The sequence below is a fragment of the Cryptomeria japonica genome, chromosome 5, assembly GCF_030272615.1.
Source record: "Cryptomeria japonica chromosome 5, Sugi_1.0, whole genome shotgun sequence".
Lineage (NCBI taxonomy): Eukaryota > Viridiplantae > Streptophyta > Pinopsida > Cupressales > Cupressaceae > Cryptomeria > Cryptomeria japonica.
Genome location: NC_081409.1, coordinates 555,883,355 through 555,895,648, shown reverse-complemented (window position 1 = coordinate 555,895,648; position 12,294 = coordinate 555,883,355). Strand labels below are relative to the sequence as shown.

The 12,294-nt window shown below is 34.2% G+C and overlaps 1 protein-coding gene across 1 annotated transcript; it reads right to left on the bottom strand.

The window, feature by feature from the left end:
* Positions 1 to 2,671: 2,671 nt before the first annotated feature.
* Positions 2,672 to 7,993, bottom strand: LOC131063759 ((+)-neomenthol dehydrogenase-like). Its single transcript, XM_059220720.1, has 4 exons — positions 7,904 to 7,993; positions 3,536 to 3,616; positions 3,197 to 3,361; positions 2,672 to 3,112 (listed from the first exon to the last, which is right to left on the bottom strand). The coding sequence occupies exons 1-4, from the start codon at positions 7,991 to 7,993 to the stop codon at positions 2,678 to 2,680; spliced, it is 771 nt and encodes a 256-aa protein (XP_059076703.1). The 3' UTR covers positions 2,672 to 2,677.
* Positions 7,994 to 12,294: the final 4,301 nt, after the last annotated feature.

Below are 12,294 nucleotides of genomic sequence, written 5' to 3'. Positions count from 1 at the left end.
AGGGACAAAACCATTTTGCTAGTGATTAATAAGAGCAGGAAGACAATAATTTGGAAGTTAGAACCTTAGAGATAATCTTATAAAAGGAATTGCAAAGACTAATAGGTCTAAATTGGTCTATAGAGTCAGCGCCTTGAGTTTTGGGAATGAGAGCAAGAAAAGTACCATTGATTTCTTTCAAAAGTTTTCTAGCCCCAAAAAATTCCTTGACCCCATTGGAAACATCTTTCCCGACAATGTCCCAAAAATCTTGAAAAAAGAACATGGGAAAACCATCCGGGCCAAGCGCTTTGTTACGATCGAAGGAGAAGACAACATTTTTAATTTCCAGAATCGAAGGAATGGAAGAAAGGGAGGTGTTCTTTTGTTTATCAATGAAACAAGGGATGTTATGAAGAAAAGAAGATTGAGCTTGAGCATCCGACCTGTGATCCCTCTTTAGCAGTTCCGAGAAAAACCTTTTAGCTTCATTCCTAATTTCATCCTCCTTGATAATCTCCCCATTATCCACCACAAGTTTGGTAACCCTATTAACTGCTTTATACTTGATCATTGACATATGGAAGAATCTTGTGTTCCTATCTCCTTCCTTAAGCCAAATGCATCTAGATCTCTGCTTCCAGAAGGTTTCCTCGTTGGCAATGATATCATGGTATTTTTTGAGAGTCTCATTTTCATCAGCGATGGACACAGTACTGAAACCATCTTTTTGGATTTGAGCTTGTATTTCTTTAAGGTCTTTCTAGACTTTTCCTTTGGCCTCAAAAATGCTCCCAAAGCTGGATTTATTCTAGAGCCTTATGTTATCATTTACACTTTTAAGCTTCTTAACAACTCTATACATAGTAGTTCCCTCAACTTGAATGCTCCACCATTTCTGGATATTACTTTTGATGTCTGGGTGAAGGGTCCACATTTTTTCAAATCTGAAGGGGAATTTTCTCCTTATATTGGTCGAGTCAACAATGAAAGTGATGGGAAAGTGATCTGATCCAACCCGAATGTGGGCCGACAGAGAACAAAAATAATGACTATACTAGTTATTAGAAATGAGAGTCCTATCAAGAAGAACTTGGATAAGATCATTACCAGTTCTCTTGTTAGTCCAAGTATAAGTGCATCCTTGTATTTCCAAGTCATTGAGAGCCTGAGAATTAATGAAATCCATAAGGGCCAACCTACTTTCCAGCTGAGGGGGGCTTCCTCCATATTTTTCCTCCTCTCTCAAAGGAGTATTGAAATCTCCCATAACCAGCCAACTAAGATTTCTGAAGCTGTCCCTAGCTTAAATAAGTTTTTTCCAAAAGGAATTTCTAGCCTTCAAAGTGTTGGGAGCATAAATGTTGGTGAGAACGCATGAAGTACCATCTTTTAAGTGCTCAAATTTGATACAAGAGAAATTGTTGTCCTGAATGATAACATGCCCTTTGATAGAATTAAGATTCCAAATGGTAGCTATGCCTCTTGAAGCACCTTCAAAACTGCCGCCACTAACATTTCTGTTTTTGAAAAACTTCAATGATTCAACTTTTTCTTTACTCATTTTGGTTTCTTGAATTAGAAAGATATCAGGTTTATTGTCCCTTATCATGTTCCTAATGATATCATGTTTATGGGGATTATTGAGTCCCCTAATATTCCAAGAAATAATCTTCATAGTTACTTACCAATTCCTAACTCCTTAAGAGTCTTCTGGGTTCCATCTACAATGTTCTTGTTGGCCTCCTTGTTTCTGACTATATGATTAGAGGGTCCCATTAATAGCAGCATTATTAACATACTATATGATTAGATTGATATGGGTAGTATGTTTAAATTTTTTGATAGAGGAAAGTTTTAGGAGGCTGTGATTTTGTTATTTTCTACTAACAGTTGCTCGTCTGTTGTTAATGTGTCTGTATCTAGGCCAACCCCCTAGTTTTGGTTGCTTTTAATATAAAAGACATCTACTCATTCAAAGAAATAGTTCCTAATCAACATCTACTCCTCAATAAGCAATAATGCATAATCATATTCACCAAATCACACTCCAAAGCATAATACCTGGATAAAAAACATCACAATCATAATGTATCAACCATCCACGTAAGCCACTGAAAAAGTCAACCATTGTCAACTAGGTCAAAAGAGTAATTAGGGAAGGGTATTACAATAATAGATTGATAAATTCAAAATCAGGACTAGTCCATAGAGATTGTACAAATAAAATAAAATTAGGTTAAAGTTATATTCTTACTTTTATATTAAATTTAATCACTTATATACTAATCAGTTAATTAATCACATCTTGATTAACATAAATCAAAATGAAATGAAAATGGCATAGAATTTCTGGTTTTTTAGCATTAAAATTGTACGGTCTTATAAAATAGGAAATAATAATTCTAATTTTTGAACAAATAAATTAGCTTCTAATTAATGTTGATTAAAATGTTAAAAAATGAGTTCTAATAAATAAAAAAAGAATATCAAGTCTTTGAGCTTGAGTTGCACGATAATAAATTTATTTTTTAAGGGGTGAATATGAAAGTTGCCTTTGCTTTTTATAAAAAAAGGAATTTTGGCAATGAAATACATTTCAAAATGTAATATAGAATATAAAGATTTATATCATTACATAATCTAATTGATTTAGTTTGTTGTGATTTTGAAAAGGAAATAACGATTTAATTAGAATTTATTTTGGGAAATTAGGAACCCACTCTGTAATGAAATCTCCAAGCTCTCCTTCCATGTAGAATTGTCCTGTTAGAAGCTCAGGAGGAGGAAGCAAGGCCACCCTCAAGATATTTGTAGCACCCACTGTAGGAGATTCTCCCATTGCATTTAATATTAGATCTGTCTTAATGTACCCTGGGTGCACACAGTTAACATATATAATATTCTTCTCATTTGTGGGTGTTAGCCTTTTTGCCAAAATCCTAGAATATGCATTCAATGCTATTTTGGAGACTCTGTAAATTGCATATTTCTCAGGCCATACACTATTAATCTTTGGATAAATTCCATTCTTTACATCTTCAAGAAATCTATCTACTAAATTATCAATGAATTCCTCTGTTAAAGTTTCAATTCTAGAAAGTTTCTCCCTTAAAGAAGCATCCTTCAATTTCTGTGTCATCAACAATAGAATCAAATAGAAGTAAGTTCCTACAAAGACCCACTTTCTTGGTAAATAAATGCTTTTTAACATTACCTCAAGAGCACCAAAGGTGGAGGAGACATTCAAAATCCTAGATTGTGATGGAAGTAAAGGAAGCAGAGCTTCAATGGCCCTTTTAACACCAAAGTAGTTTGTTTCAATGCATTCCTTGGCTGTCTCATAATCCACAATGAAAGGATCTATTATAGAATCATTGGTCTGATCAAGAAAAAATAAATCTAGGGTATTAGATATTATAATAAAACAAAACTGTCAACAATGATATTGCTATTATTTTCCTTTAATTGGCTTGTACTTTTAATAAGAAAATAAATCAATTCACATATCAAGATAAAGGCATGAACCCAAAAGTCCAGAATTAAAATAGCATACCATTGCCTCTAGAAGAGATATTTGACGAGCCTTCAAGTACTCCATATCAATCTTAGTCCCATTAATAGCAGCATTATTAACCTATGATTCAAACTCATAAAATTATTTAGTTTATAGTAGATACCATCCTTAAGAAGATTGAATTATAAACTTATTGAATGTAATATACATAGAATTATTTTCTCTTCCATCATAGCTATAAATTTAACATTTATAATTATTTTGAAGAGTTATAGATAAACACTTATAAATACAATATTTTATTTTATTTTTTTTTAAATTTATAATTTTTAACTTAAAAAGTCTATTTTTCTAATTTCAATAAATTTCACTTTATTGTTTTTTATTATGTTAGTAATATTTTATTTGGTGTTTTATTTTTATTACAAATAAAAAATTTAAATCTCTTGGATTTAAATTATTAACTTTAATATTTACAATACACTTTTATAATTAAATATTTATTTATTATTAATTTTTAATTGATACCAACACAAATTTAGACTTACATTTTATCATAATTGTTTTCTTTTAACTATTTATTAAAAATGATTTTATATTCAAAAAAGTATTGTAGATTAAATAAATATTCAATCTTTTCATGAACAATGCCCTCTATAGGTTGTTGGGTCTCATCCTTGACACACTCTTAAATTAAATCCTATGAATGATGTGGACCTTAAGAAGATAGTCCAAAACACTTAGAGAAGGATAAATTATCATGTTAATATCTTTCCTAGTTTTGCCAACAAGTGTGATTATTGGCTTACTATCATGAACAAAATCTACTAGAGGTATGTTATGTGTCATTCATGTGTGAGAATTGTTATTGGTAGAAATAAGGGGAACAAGAGAATTGATAATTTCCCAAAGGTAGTAATAAGAACTATTAGTACTTGGAAATTTAAATAGTTGTTTCCATATAATTCATTTGTATTATTTTTATGTGGGAGTTAGCTTCATTTTAGTAAAGAGAATTTGTATAATTGTAAGTAGAGGAGGTGATAGAGCTAGGAATGATCCCATGTCCAATAGACTTAGGAGGATTGTGGAAGCATGGTGTATCCTATAGAAAGAGCGGCTTACAAATTTCATAAAAAGAGTCAAAGGTCATGATCCAAATATCTTGGTCAAATTGTCAAACCCTAGAAGGGGAGAATTATGACTATGGGAGAGACCATGTCAATGTAGATTTATAAGGAGTATATAGCTAGAATTATAGGTATGTGAATGGAAAGGTTAAAAAATTTCAAGGATTCAAGGTGTAGAGAGTTAGTGATTAATATATTTATCAATAATGAGTAACTTATTGAGCATCCATATGATGGGAATTGCATCATTAAGGTCTTCCTACTCTAGCCCTAGGCTAAAGTTAATATATAAGACATGAAATATGTCACCTTGGAAGGGAATTATTCTAGACTGTATTTATACCTTTTTTCCTTGTTGAACCATTTCACACATGATAAACCCATGAGTTTCCCTTTCTTTCTCTTGTTATCTCTTTAAAGAACCATTTTGGATGTCCAATTTGGGAAGATGGAGGTGGTCATATATTAAGCTCTCATCTTATTACTCTTAAATTATTCTTTGCCAAAAATATCCCTCTATTTCTAACAATAGAACAAATCCCCCTTCCAATAAAAGTAAATGTATATCAAAGAGTGATAATCCCAACTCTTTGGTTGAAAACAAGAAATATGGTCAAGGCTCAGATATGTTCAAAATTACTATCACCTAATCTATTGTATGTTTGAGGTGATTTGGAGGTATTGAGATCCCACATTAGGGAGGCTAATGAGTTTGTCATTGAAAAATTAAAAGAGTTTTCAAAGGATACTATAAAGAATAAGAGACCTATTGTTATGAAAGGTGAAGTGAAGATAAAACAAAATTCCAAGTTAAAGATGCTCCTATCCTCATTGATACTTCAAAGGAGGAGGAGACTTCCTAGTTTATTGAGGAAGTAAGCTTGGGAAAGATGCAAGAGATATTGAGGATGTTTCTTTTCAAGGATATGATAGACCTCCTCCAACTCATAGCTAGGAGAAGATTGTTGTGGGAGATATATCAAAGAAGATATGTACACTCCAAGAAGAGTTTTAATTTCTTAAGAGAATTATAAGTTGGCGCATCAATGTTAGAGGAGCTTAAAAAGATATTGAGAAGACCAAGTAATAGAAACATTTGGGAGAACCTTCTAGCACTTTCATAGTATCCTATATTAAAAATTTGAGATATGAGGTTAGAAAGATAAAGGAAAAATTCTATAAGATCAAAATAAAAATGGAAAAAATAGAAGAAAATATGACCTCTCTTAGAGACAACATGGATAAGATAATTAAACTAAATGCTAACACTAAAAAAATGTGTCAATAATATTCAAAAGGCTTCAAGGTAGCTTAAAAAAAATAAAATATGGAGAGGAAATGGTGCATCTTAGTGGTGCTAGAAAAAGTACTAGAACACACTCCAAAGATAATGATATGGAGCTCCTTGGAAGTTAATGCCTCGAATTATCATTTGCAATAGATTAATGAATAATGAGTGGCTGCAATCTTCCTTAATAATGTGCTAGATCATAGGGTCTAATCTTTTTTATTGTATCTTCTATTGGATACTTTACTTGTATTTTCTTATTAATAGGTCAGTAACCCTGATATCGTTTGTTATTTCTTTAGTTTATGGTGGTCATTCTTACTCTACTTTTTTAATTGTATTTTAAAGGGATTGGGGGGCCTTTCAAAAATCCTTGCTTTACCTATTATAATTTTTTTAATTTTTTGTCAAAAAAGGAATATATTGTAATTTTTTATTTTTTATTTAAACTACTATTTTCCCAATGTCTCTTATAGAGGTCTTTATTTTTGTAATGGGCCTATATTACATATAACATAAATAAAAAATATAATATTTTGAAATTATTGTATATATAGGTTTTCTAAAAAGCTAACTTTATGGGCTATGTATGCATAATTTTTTTACTCTAGATGATTTCATTTGACCTCCACATGGATGATGCAAAGTTGATTATTTTGAATGAGAAAAATGTAACATGTGGAAAAAGAAAAGACTAATGCAATAATGCCATATAATAGGGATCAATTGAAAAACTTTTGATCAAAGGAGTTTTGGTTGAACCTACTTCAATTGAAATATCCTAGCTTGAAGGCACTTATATTGAACTTGTAGAGATAACAAAGAAGAAACATGTGATCAAGATTTTCCTTTAGTTGAGTAGCAATAGTAAGTAGTTAAAGAACATTTCCAAATTACATCCACTTTTACTTTCAATCTCATAACCTCTATCACATATCAAAGCTAGAGAAGCCAAATATTGAGAAATTCTATTTAGTACAAATTGAAGGTGAATAGAAGATGATAGTGTTGATTGTAAAATTTCCACTCTAGAGAAAACCCTTATGGGAAGTTCAGTGAATTGAGATCTAATGCATTTCACTTAATGACCTTTGAGATTTTAGAAGACGACTTTTTGAAAAATGGGGAGAAAAGGGAGAGGATTGAATCTTCAAGAAGCAATCTAAATCTAAGGCGATGCACCAGAACTTAAAATGCTCTAAAGTATCAACCATAATCAAGGATATATTATCTCAAAATAAGAGAACATAATAGCACAACCTCTTCACAATTAGAGAGAGAACATAGCATATAAGGTCATTTAGACACATTACACAACATTCAGATCCCTCCATGAGAAGTATGTATTAAGGCTAAAGAGAGTAACATATGCCTTTCTATCTCAAGGCCTTCTATTAATATTCCAGATAAATATGATATAACATCTATTTAGTCAATATAAGAAAATTAAAGAGTGAAAACACATGATTCAATGATTCAAGCACCATACAATATAATGAATTTGTCATACTCACTTGCACATAGAATTTTAAACAGTTGTTAAGATTGAAACACATAGAAAAGGCAAACTAACAACACAACCTGATATGCTTCTTTCTTTCATTCATTCATGAAATAAAATCAAAACCGTCTGAGTAATAACTATTACTATGTTGCTAGAAAATTAGTCTCGTTTTCTCTAAATTATCCCGAAGTTTTATTATCAGAAGCCCCTGGGGTCTTCTAAACGGATCCCAAATTTGAAATCAATCAAACTCTAAACAGAAAAGATTTTAGTATATATAACATGTGATGAATCATCATGATGACTAAAGCAACCACTTTTCAAAAATAATCTGAATACCATCATTAGTTTGTCACCTCTCCAACAAAAAAACTTTCTAGCATGTCTCTCACCTTTTAGTTGCAATAGAAAAGATGTGGGGAATGACAAAAACATGGGCTGATATTGTTTTGAAAGATGGCATTGTCCAACCTCCTCAGGAAAACCTCTCCATCTTGCTGCAAATTGAAGACTTCATACTCGTTGTCAGGTTCTAAGACCCAATCTGGATACATGACAGGATGGCGAGACTTCATTCATTCCTTTTCCTATCGAACTTCTAAAGACCATGTGGGAGCAACACATGGTGGCATCTCAAAGTAGCTTTTGAAATTTCATCCTTTCAAAAAAGATTACATGTATTTGGACATGTGGCAATTGCATGTGCCACCAAGAAAAACTAAGGCTGAGGCCTCCTTCTAAACTCCACCCGATCAACACATTGCGACAACATAGCGGGAAAGGAAAAGCGAAAAACGGGAAGAAAACAAAAGAAGAAGCTTGAGGACTCTTGTAGATTAATCTACAAATTTTGGCGACTCTATGGGGTTCCTCACCTGCGGGGAGAACTAGCCAAACCTTTGGTTCCACATCAAAATTGCAAGCTTGAGGTAGAAAGAGAATGAATCACAATTTTGATAGTGTAGACTGCAAGGGTTTCCAGTCTGTACTGGATGATAGAGATTGAAGTTGTAAAGAGCCATAAGCCTTGTCCAACTTGATCATTTCTCGAAAAGATAAATTGTGCGATATAGAAAGAGCAGCCTTAATGTGGAAACTTAGTTGTGCTAAGGACTGGATAATTTTCTCTATCTCAATCACATCGAGGTTAAGACCAATGATTTGCATAAAGGATTAATCTTTTTATTTCTATTCCAACAGTTTCCTCATCTGCTCCACATTAAGAATTAACACATCTGACTGAAAAGAAAAAGGGAGGCCCAATTGGATCAACTGGTCTATTTTTCCTTTCACTTGTGATGTCACATTTTTCAGGGCCCAGAGATATTTTTTACTCTACAACGTTGCTAAGTGACATACAATAAACTCCTTAATTTTTTTGGTAACTTGCCTTCAGTCGCCAATGCTAGCAACAAGCAAGGCATTATCATATTTTATGTACAACTTTTGAATGAGTAGCCTTGAATCTGCTGCTTTTGGGGAAATGGTTTGCAACACCTGATCAACTACAGATCCCACATATGTTTTCTACTTTTTAGTATTAACAATTAACTGCAAAGTAGGTCCCAAGGATTCAACAAAATTTTTGATCTTCTCTCAATACGAGGTATACAATTGATAAAGAATCGAGAGGAAACTTGTTCGCCAAACAAGAGATGCTAGTTCATCTTACAGATTCTGAATTTGTAAATCTTTATTCCTGATATCTTCTTCCAACTTGATTTCTTTTACAAAGAGTGAGGTCTTTTCTTGAATGACTTCGGCTAATTCTTTGTTTCTTCCTTTGAGAGCAACCTCTGCACTCTGCCTACCCCATTTTGTTGAAATTATTGTTTTAGTATTGGTAACTACTAGATCAATTCTTCCTTTGCCTTTTGCTCAGTGATATAGATAAATTTTATCTCTTTTAGTTTAATGCTCAGTCTATCCTTTTCTATTCCCACTTCTAGGATGGAAGCTACTATTTTACTTAGCTTGCTATTTTATAAATATTTGGCTTTGAGCTCAACCTCCTTTACTTTTACAGTCCACTCAATATTCTTCAAATTTTCTTCCAATTTGGCATGATCTTGACTCAACTTGAGATAGTCAAAGGTGACTACCTTTTGGGTCTCCTTCATGAATTCAACCCTATCTTGTGGTTGGACTGTATGCATACCAATTCCAACTGCTTGGACCATATAATCTTTTGGGAACATTTGTGATTCAGCTTTGATCACTTTGGTCGTCTTGGACATGATTAGGACTGCACATTGGTTTTCGTCAAACACAGTCTCCATTCTTGATGTGGCGAGCTTGTCAATTTCTTAATTCTTTCTAATTCTTTCCCTCACCAATCACATCCTTTTAGTTGCATGAAAATGATTACCCATGTTAGTTGGTGAGCTTATCAACTACCATGCAAAAGGAGATCCATAGGGAAAAGCAAATGGAGCTCAGATTGTTAGTACTTGAGCTCAGGCTTTAGAGGACGTAGGTCTCGATAAACTCAGAGTTCCTAGAGAGAAATTTGGGATGTGTGGTGAGGCAGATTTCAACATGGAAGGTCTTTCAATAGCTGATGAGATTGGGGATGGACTTGTCATGACAAGGAGAGTTGAAACAATAGGTGATACAACTGTCGTGATTGTCACAAAAGAAGAGGGTTTAGAGGCAGAGGCCACTTGGAAAACTTGAGTCTAAAACTTGACAGGAGTCATTATTGGATTAACATCGGGCATTAACACTGCCCATGTCTTGGGTTTTGTAATTTTAAACAGTCTCGTTCTTGCACTGGTTGGGAGAGTAAGAATACTAGATACTGGGAACCAATCTAGAGTGGTCGGGACAATGGTGGGCACAAAGGACAAAGAAGGCGTTGAGGAGGAGACTAGAGAATGAGATGAAGAAAGAAGAGGGGGACTGAAACATAATTGCACCACAAAAGATACGGAAGCCTATAAGGTTCCTACTACTTGCTTCAGTTTTCTAGGAAGTTCTAGATTTCCACTCCTCTTTCTCTTCCTTATTTCATGGAGTATCTCCACCAAGGGACACTTAGATTTGAGACTTCCTTTCTTAACCCTTGGATAGTTTTGAATTACAATTATGGGGTTACTCCTTCGAGTTGTTGCAAACACCTCTATTATTCGGAATTCTTGTCCTCTGGAATCTTACCTTGGTGCAGACACCTCTTCTTCAACCCTCTATTGATATTCAAGAGCGATTTATTCTACCTCCTACTCATCGGATGAATTAGGATGTTCCTCATCCCACTTCTTGTCAAATACATGAAGCAGTCACCGGTGAGGAGGGACCTTAAGGAGATTAGTCCAAACCAGTCAGCAAGAGTAAACACAACGGAAACACACAGATTTGATGGAGGCAATGCAGAATAGATAGTTTTATTGCATGAAGTTTGATAACATCCAACTGGTAACAACTGGGTTACAACATACCGACACACAGGCTAGGTAGAATAGGTCATAACCAAGACATTGAATCGAAGGATCTATCTTCTAGGCACAACCTATCTATCTGATACTCTGATTGATTCCCCAATTGATTGCATTCTAATGAATGATATTAAATATATATGTCAATCCAAAGGATCCTAGTCGGCCCAAAACGTTCAAAACCCGAAGAACAAGACCTAATGTGCAAAATGAACAAGGTTGGCCTCTGCCAAGAGATTCCTCCGTAAAATCCAAAGGATGAAATGTAGAAGGTCAGCCACATGCCAAGAAACATTGAGATCAACATCCAAGGCTCCTCAAGCTTCGGAATGGGTTCCGGTAGATCACCAGAATAGGTATCAAGCAACCGATAACAAAGGAACAACCGGTAACAAGAAACTGTCATGGAAACCGGTAGCGATATCTTGTCGGAAAGTGATCCAAATGAGATGCGGTTTGAAAGAAAGAAAGATGATCGAGTATTCAAGTAGAATCCAACTCCACAAGATCCGGTGAGCCAAAACCGGGACACACAGAAAGGAACACTGAAACTGCAAACAAAAAATAAAACAAGAAAGAAAATGTTTTTGGTTGATGCAAGATTGCTGTGAACCGGGGATGCTCCTGCATCAAACATCTAGGGTTAATGAAAAAGTGAGCTTCTCACTTTGCTAGGGTTAGAGGGAAACCAAGGTGGTTTACCTATGCCTGAGAAATCCAAGATGAATCTTTGACTAGTCTGCTCTTCCACTTCACAAGATATTCTTTGTACTGACTACTTCGGGTATTACACACAATCCTACTGTAATCTCTTCAATCTGATATGATTCCTTCAAAGGCAATTGTTTCTCAAGGTCTACAACACTATCCTCACTGAAATCTTGTTTATGGTACTCATGAATATCTACAATGTTGAATATAGGTGAAATGCTTAGACTATCTGGTAGCCCTACTTCATATGCATTTCTAGAACTGAACTTCCTCAAAATCTTACAGGGTCCAAACTTCTTCATCTACAACTTATTATAAATTCCAACCGGGAATCTCTCTTTCTCAAGTATAGCATCACTCCATCACCAACTTAAAATTCCTTATGTCTCCTCTTCTCATCTGCCTTCTCCTTATATTTTCTATTCATGTCTTCCAAATGTTGTTTAACCGATGCAAGAGTACCGATCTAGTTATTACAGGTTGGGCAGTTTTCAGTGGAATTGCTTGAGAGCATGTCATTTCTTCGTGTTTGAGTTTTTAGCATTGTGGTTTTGGGTTTATTCCCTTGTGTTCATGGTCATTATCATGTTTGAGTTTCATAGCTTTTGGCTTTGTTTCTTGTAGTATGCAGATTCTGGTATTGTCCTGGTTGGTGTGTTTTTACTGGTTAGCTTCCAGTGTGTTGAGTGAAGATGATTTCGGGTTGCGGTTGATCCCCATGACTTGCAAAT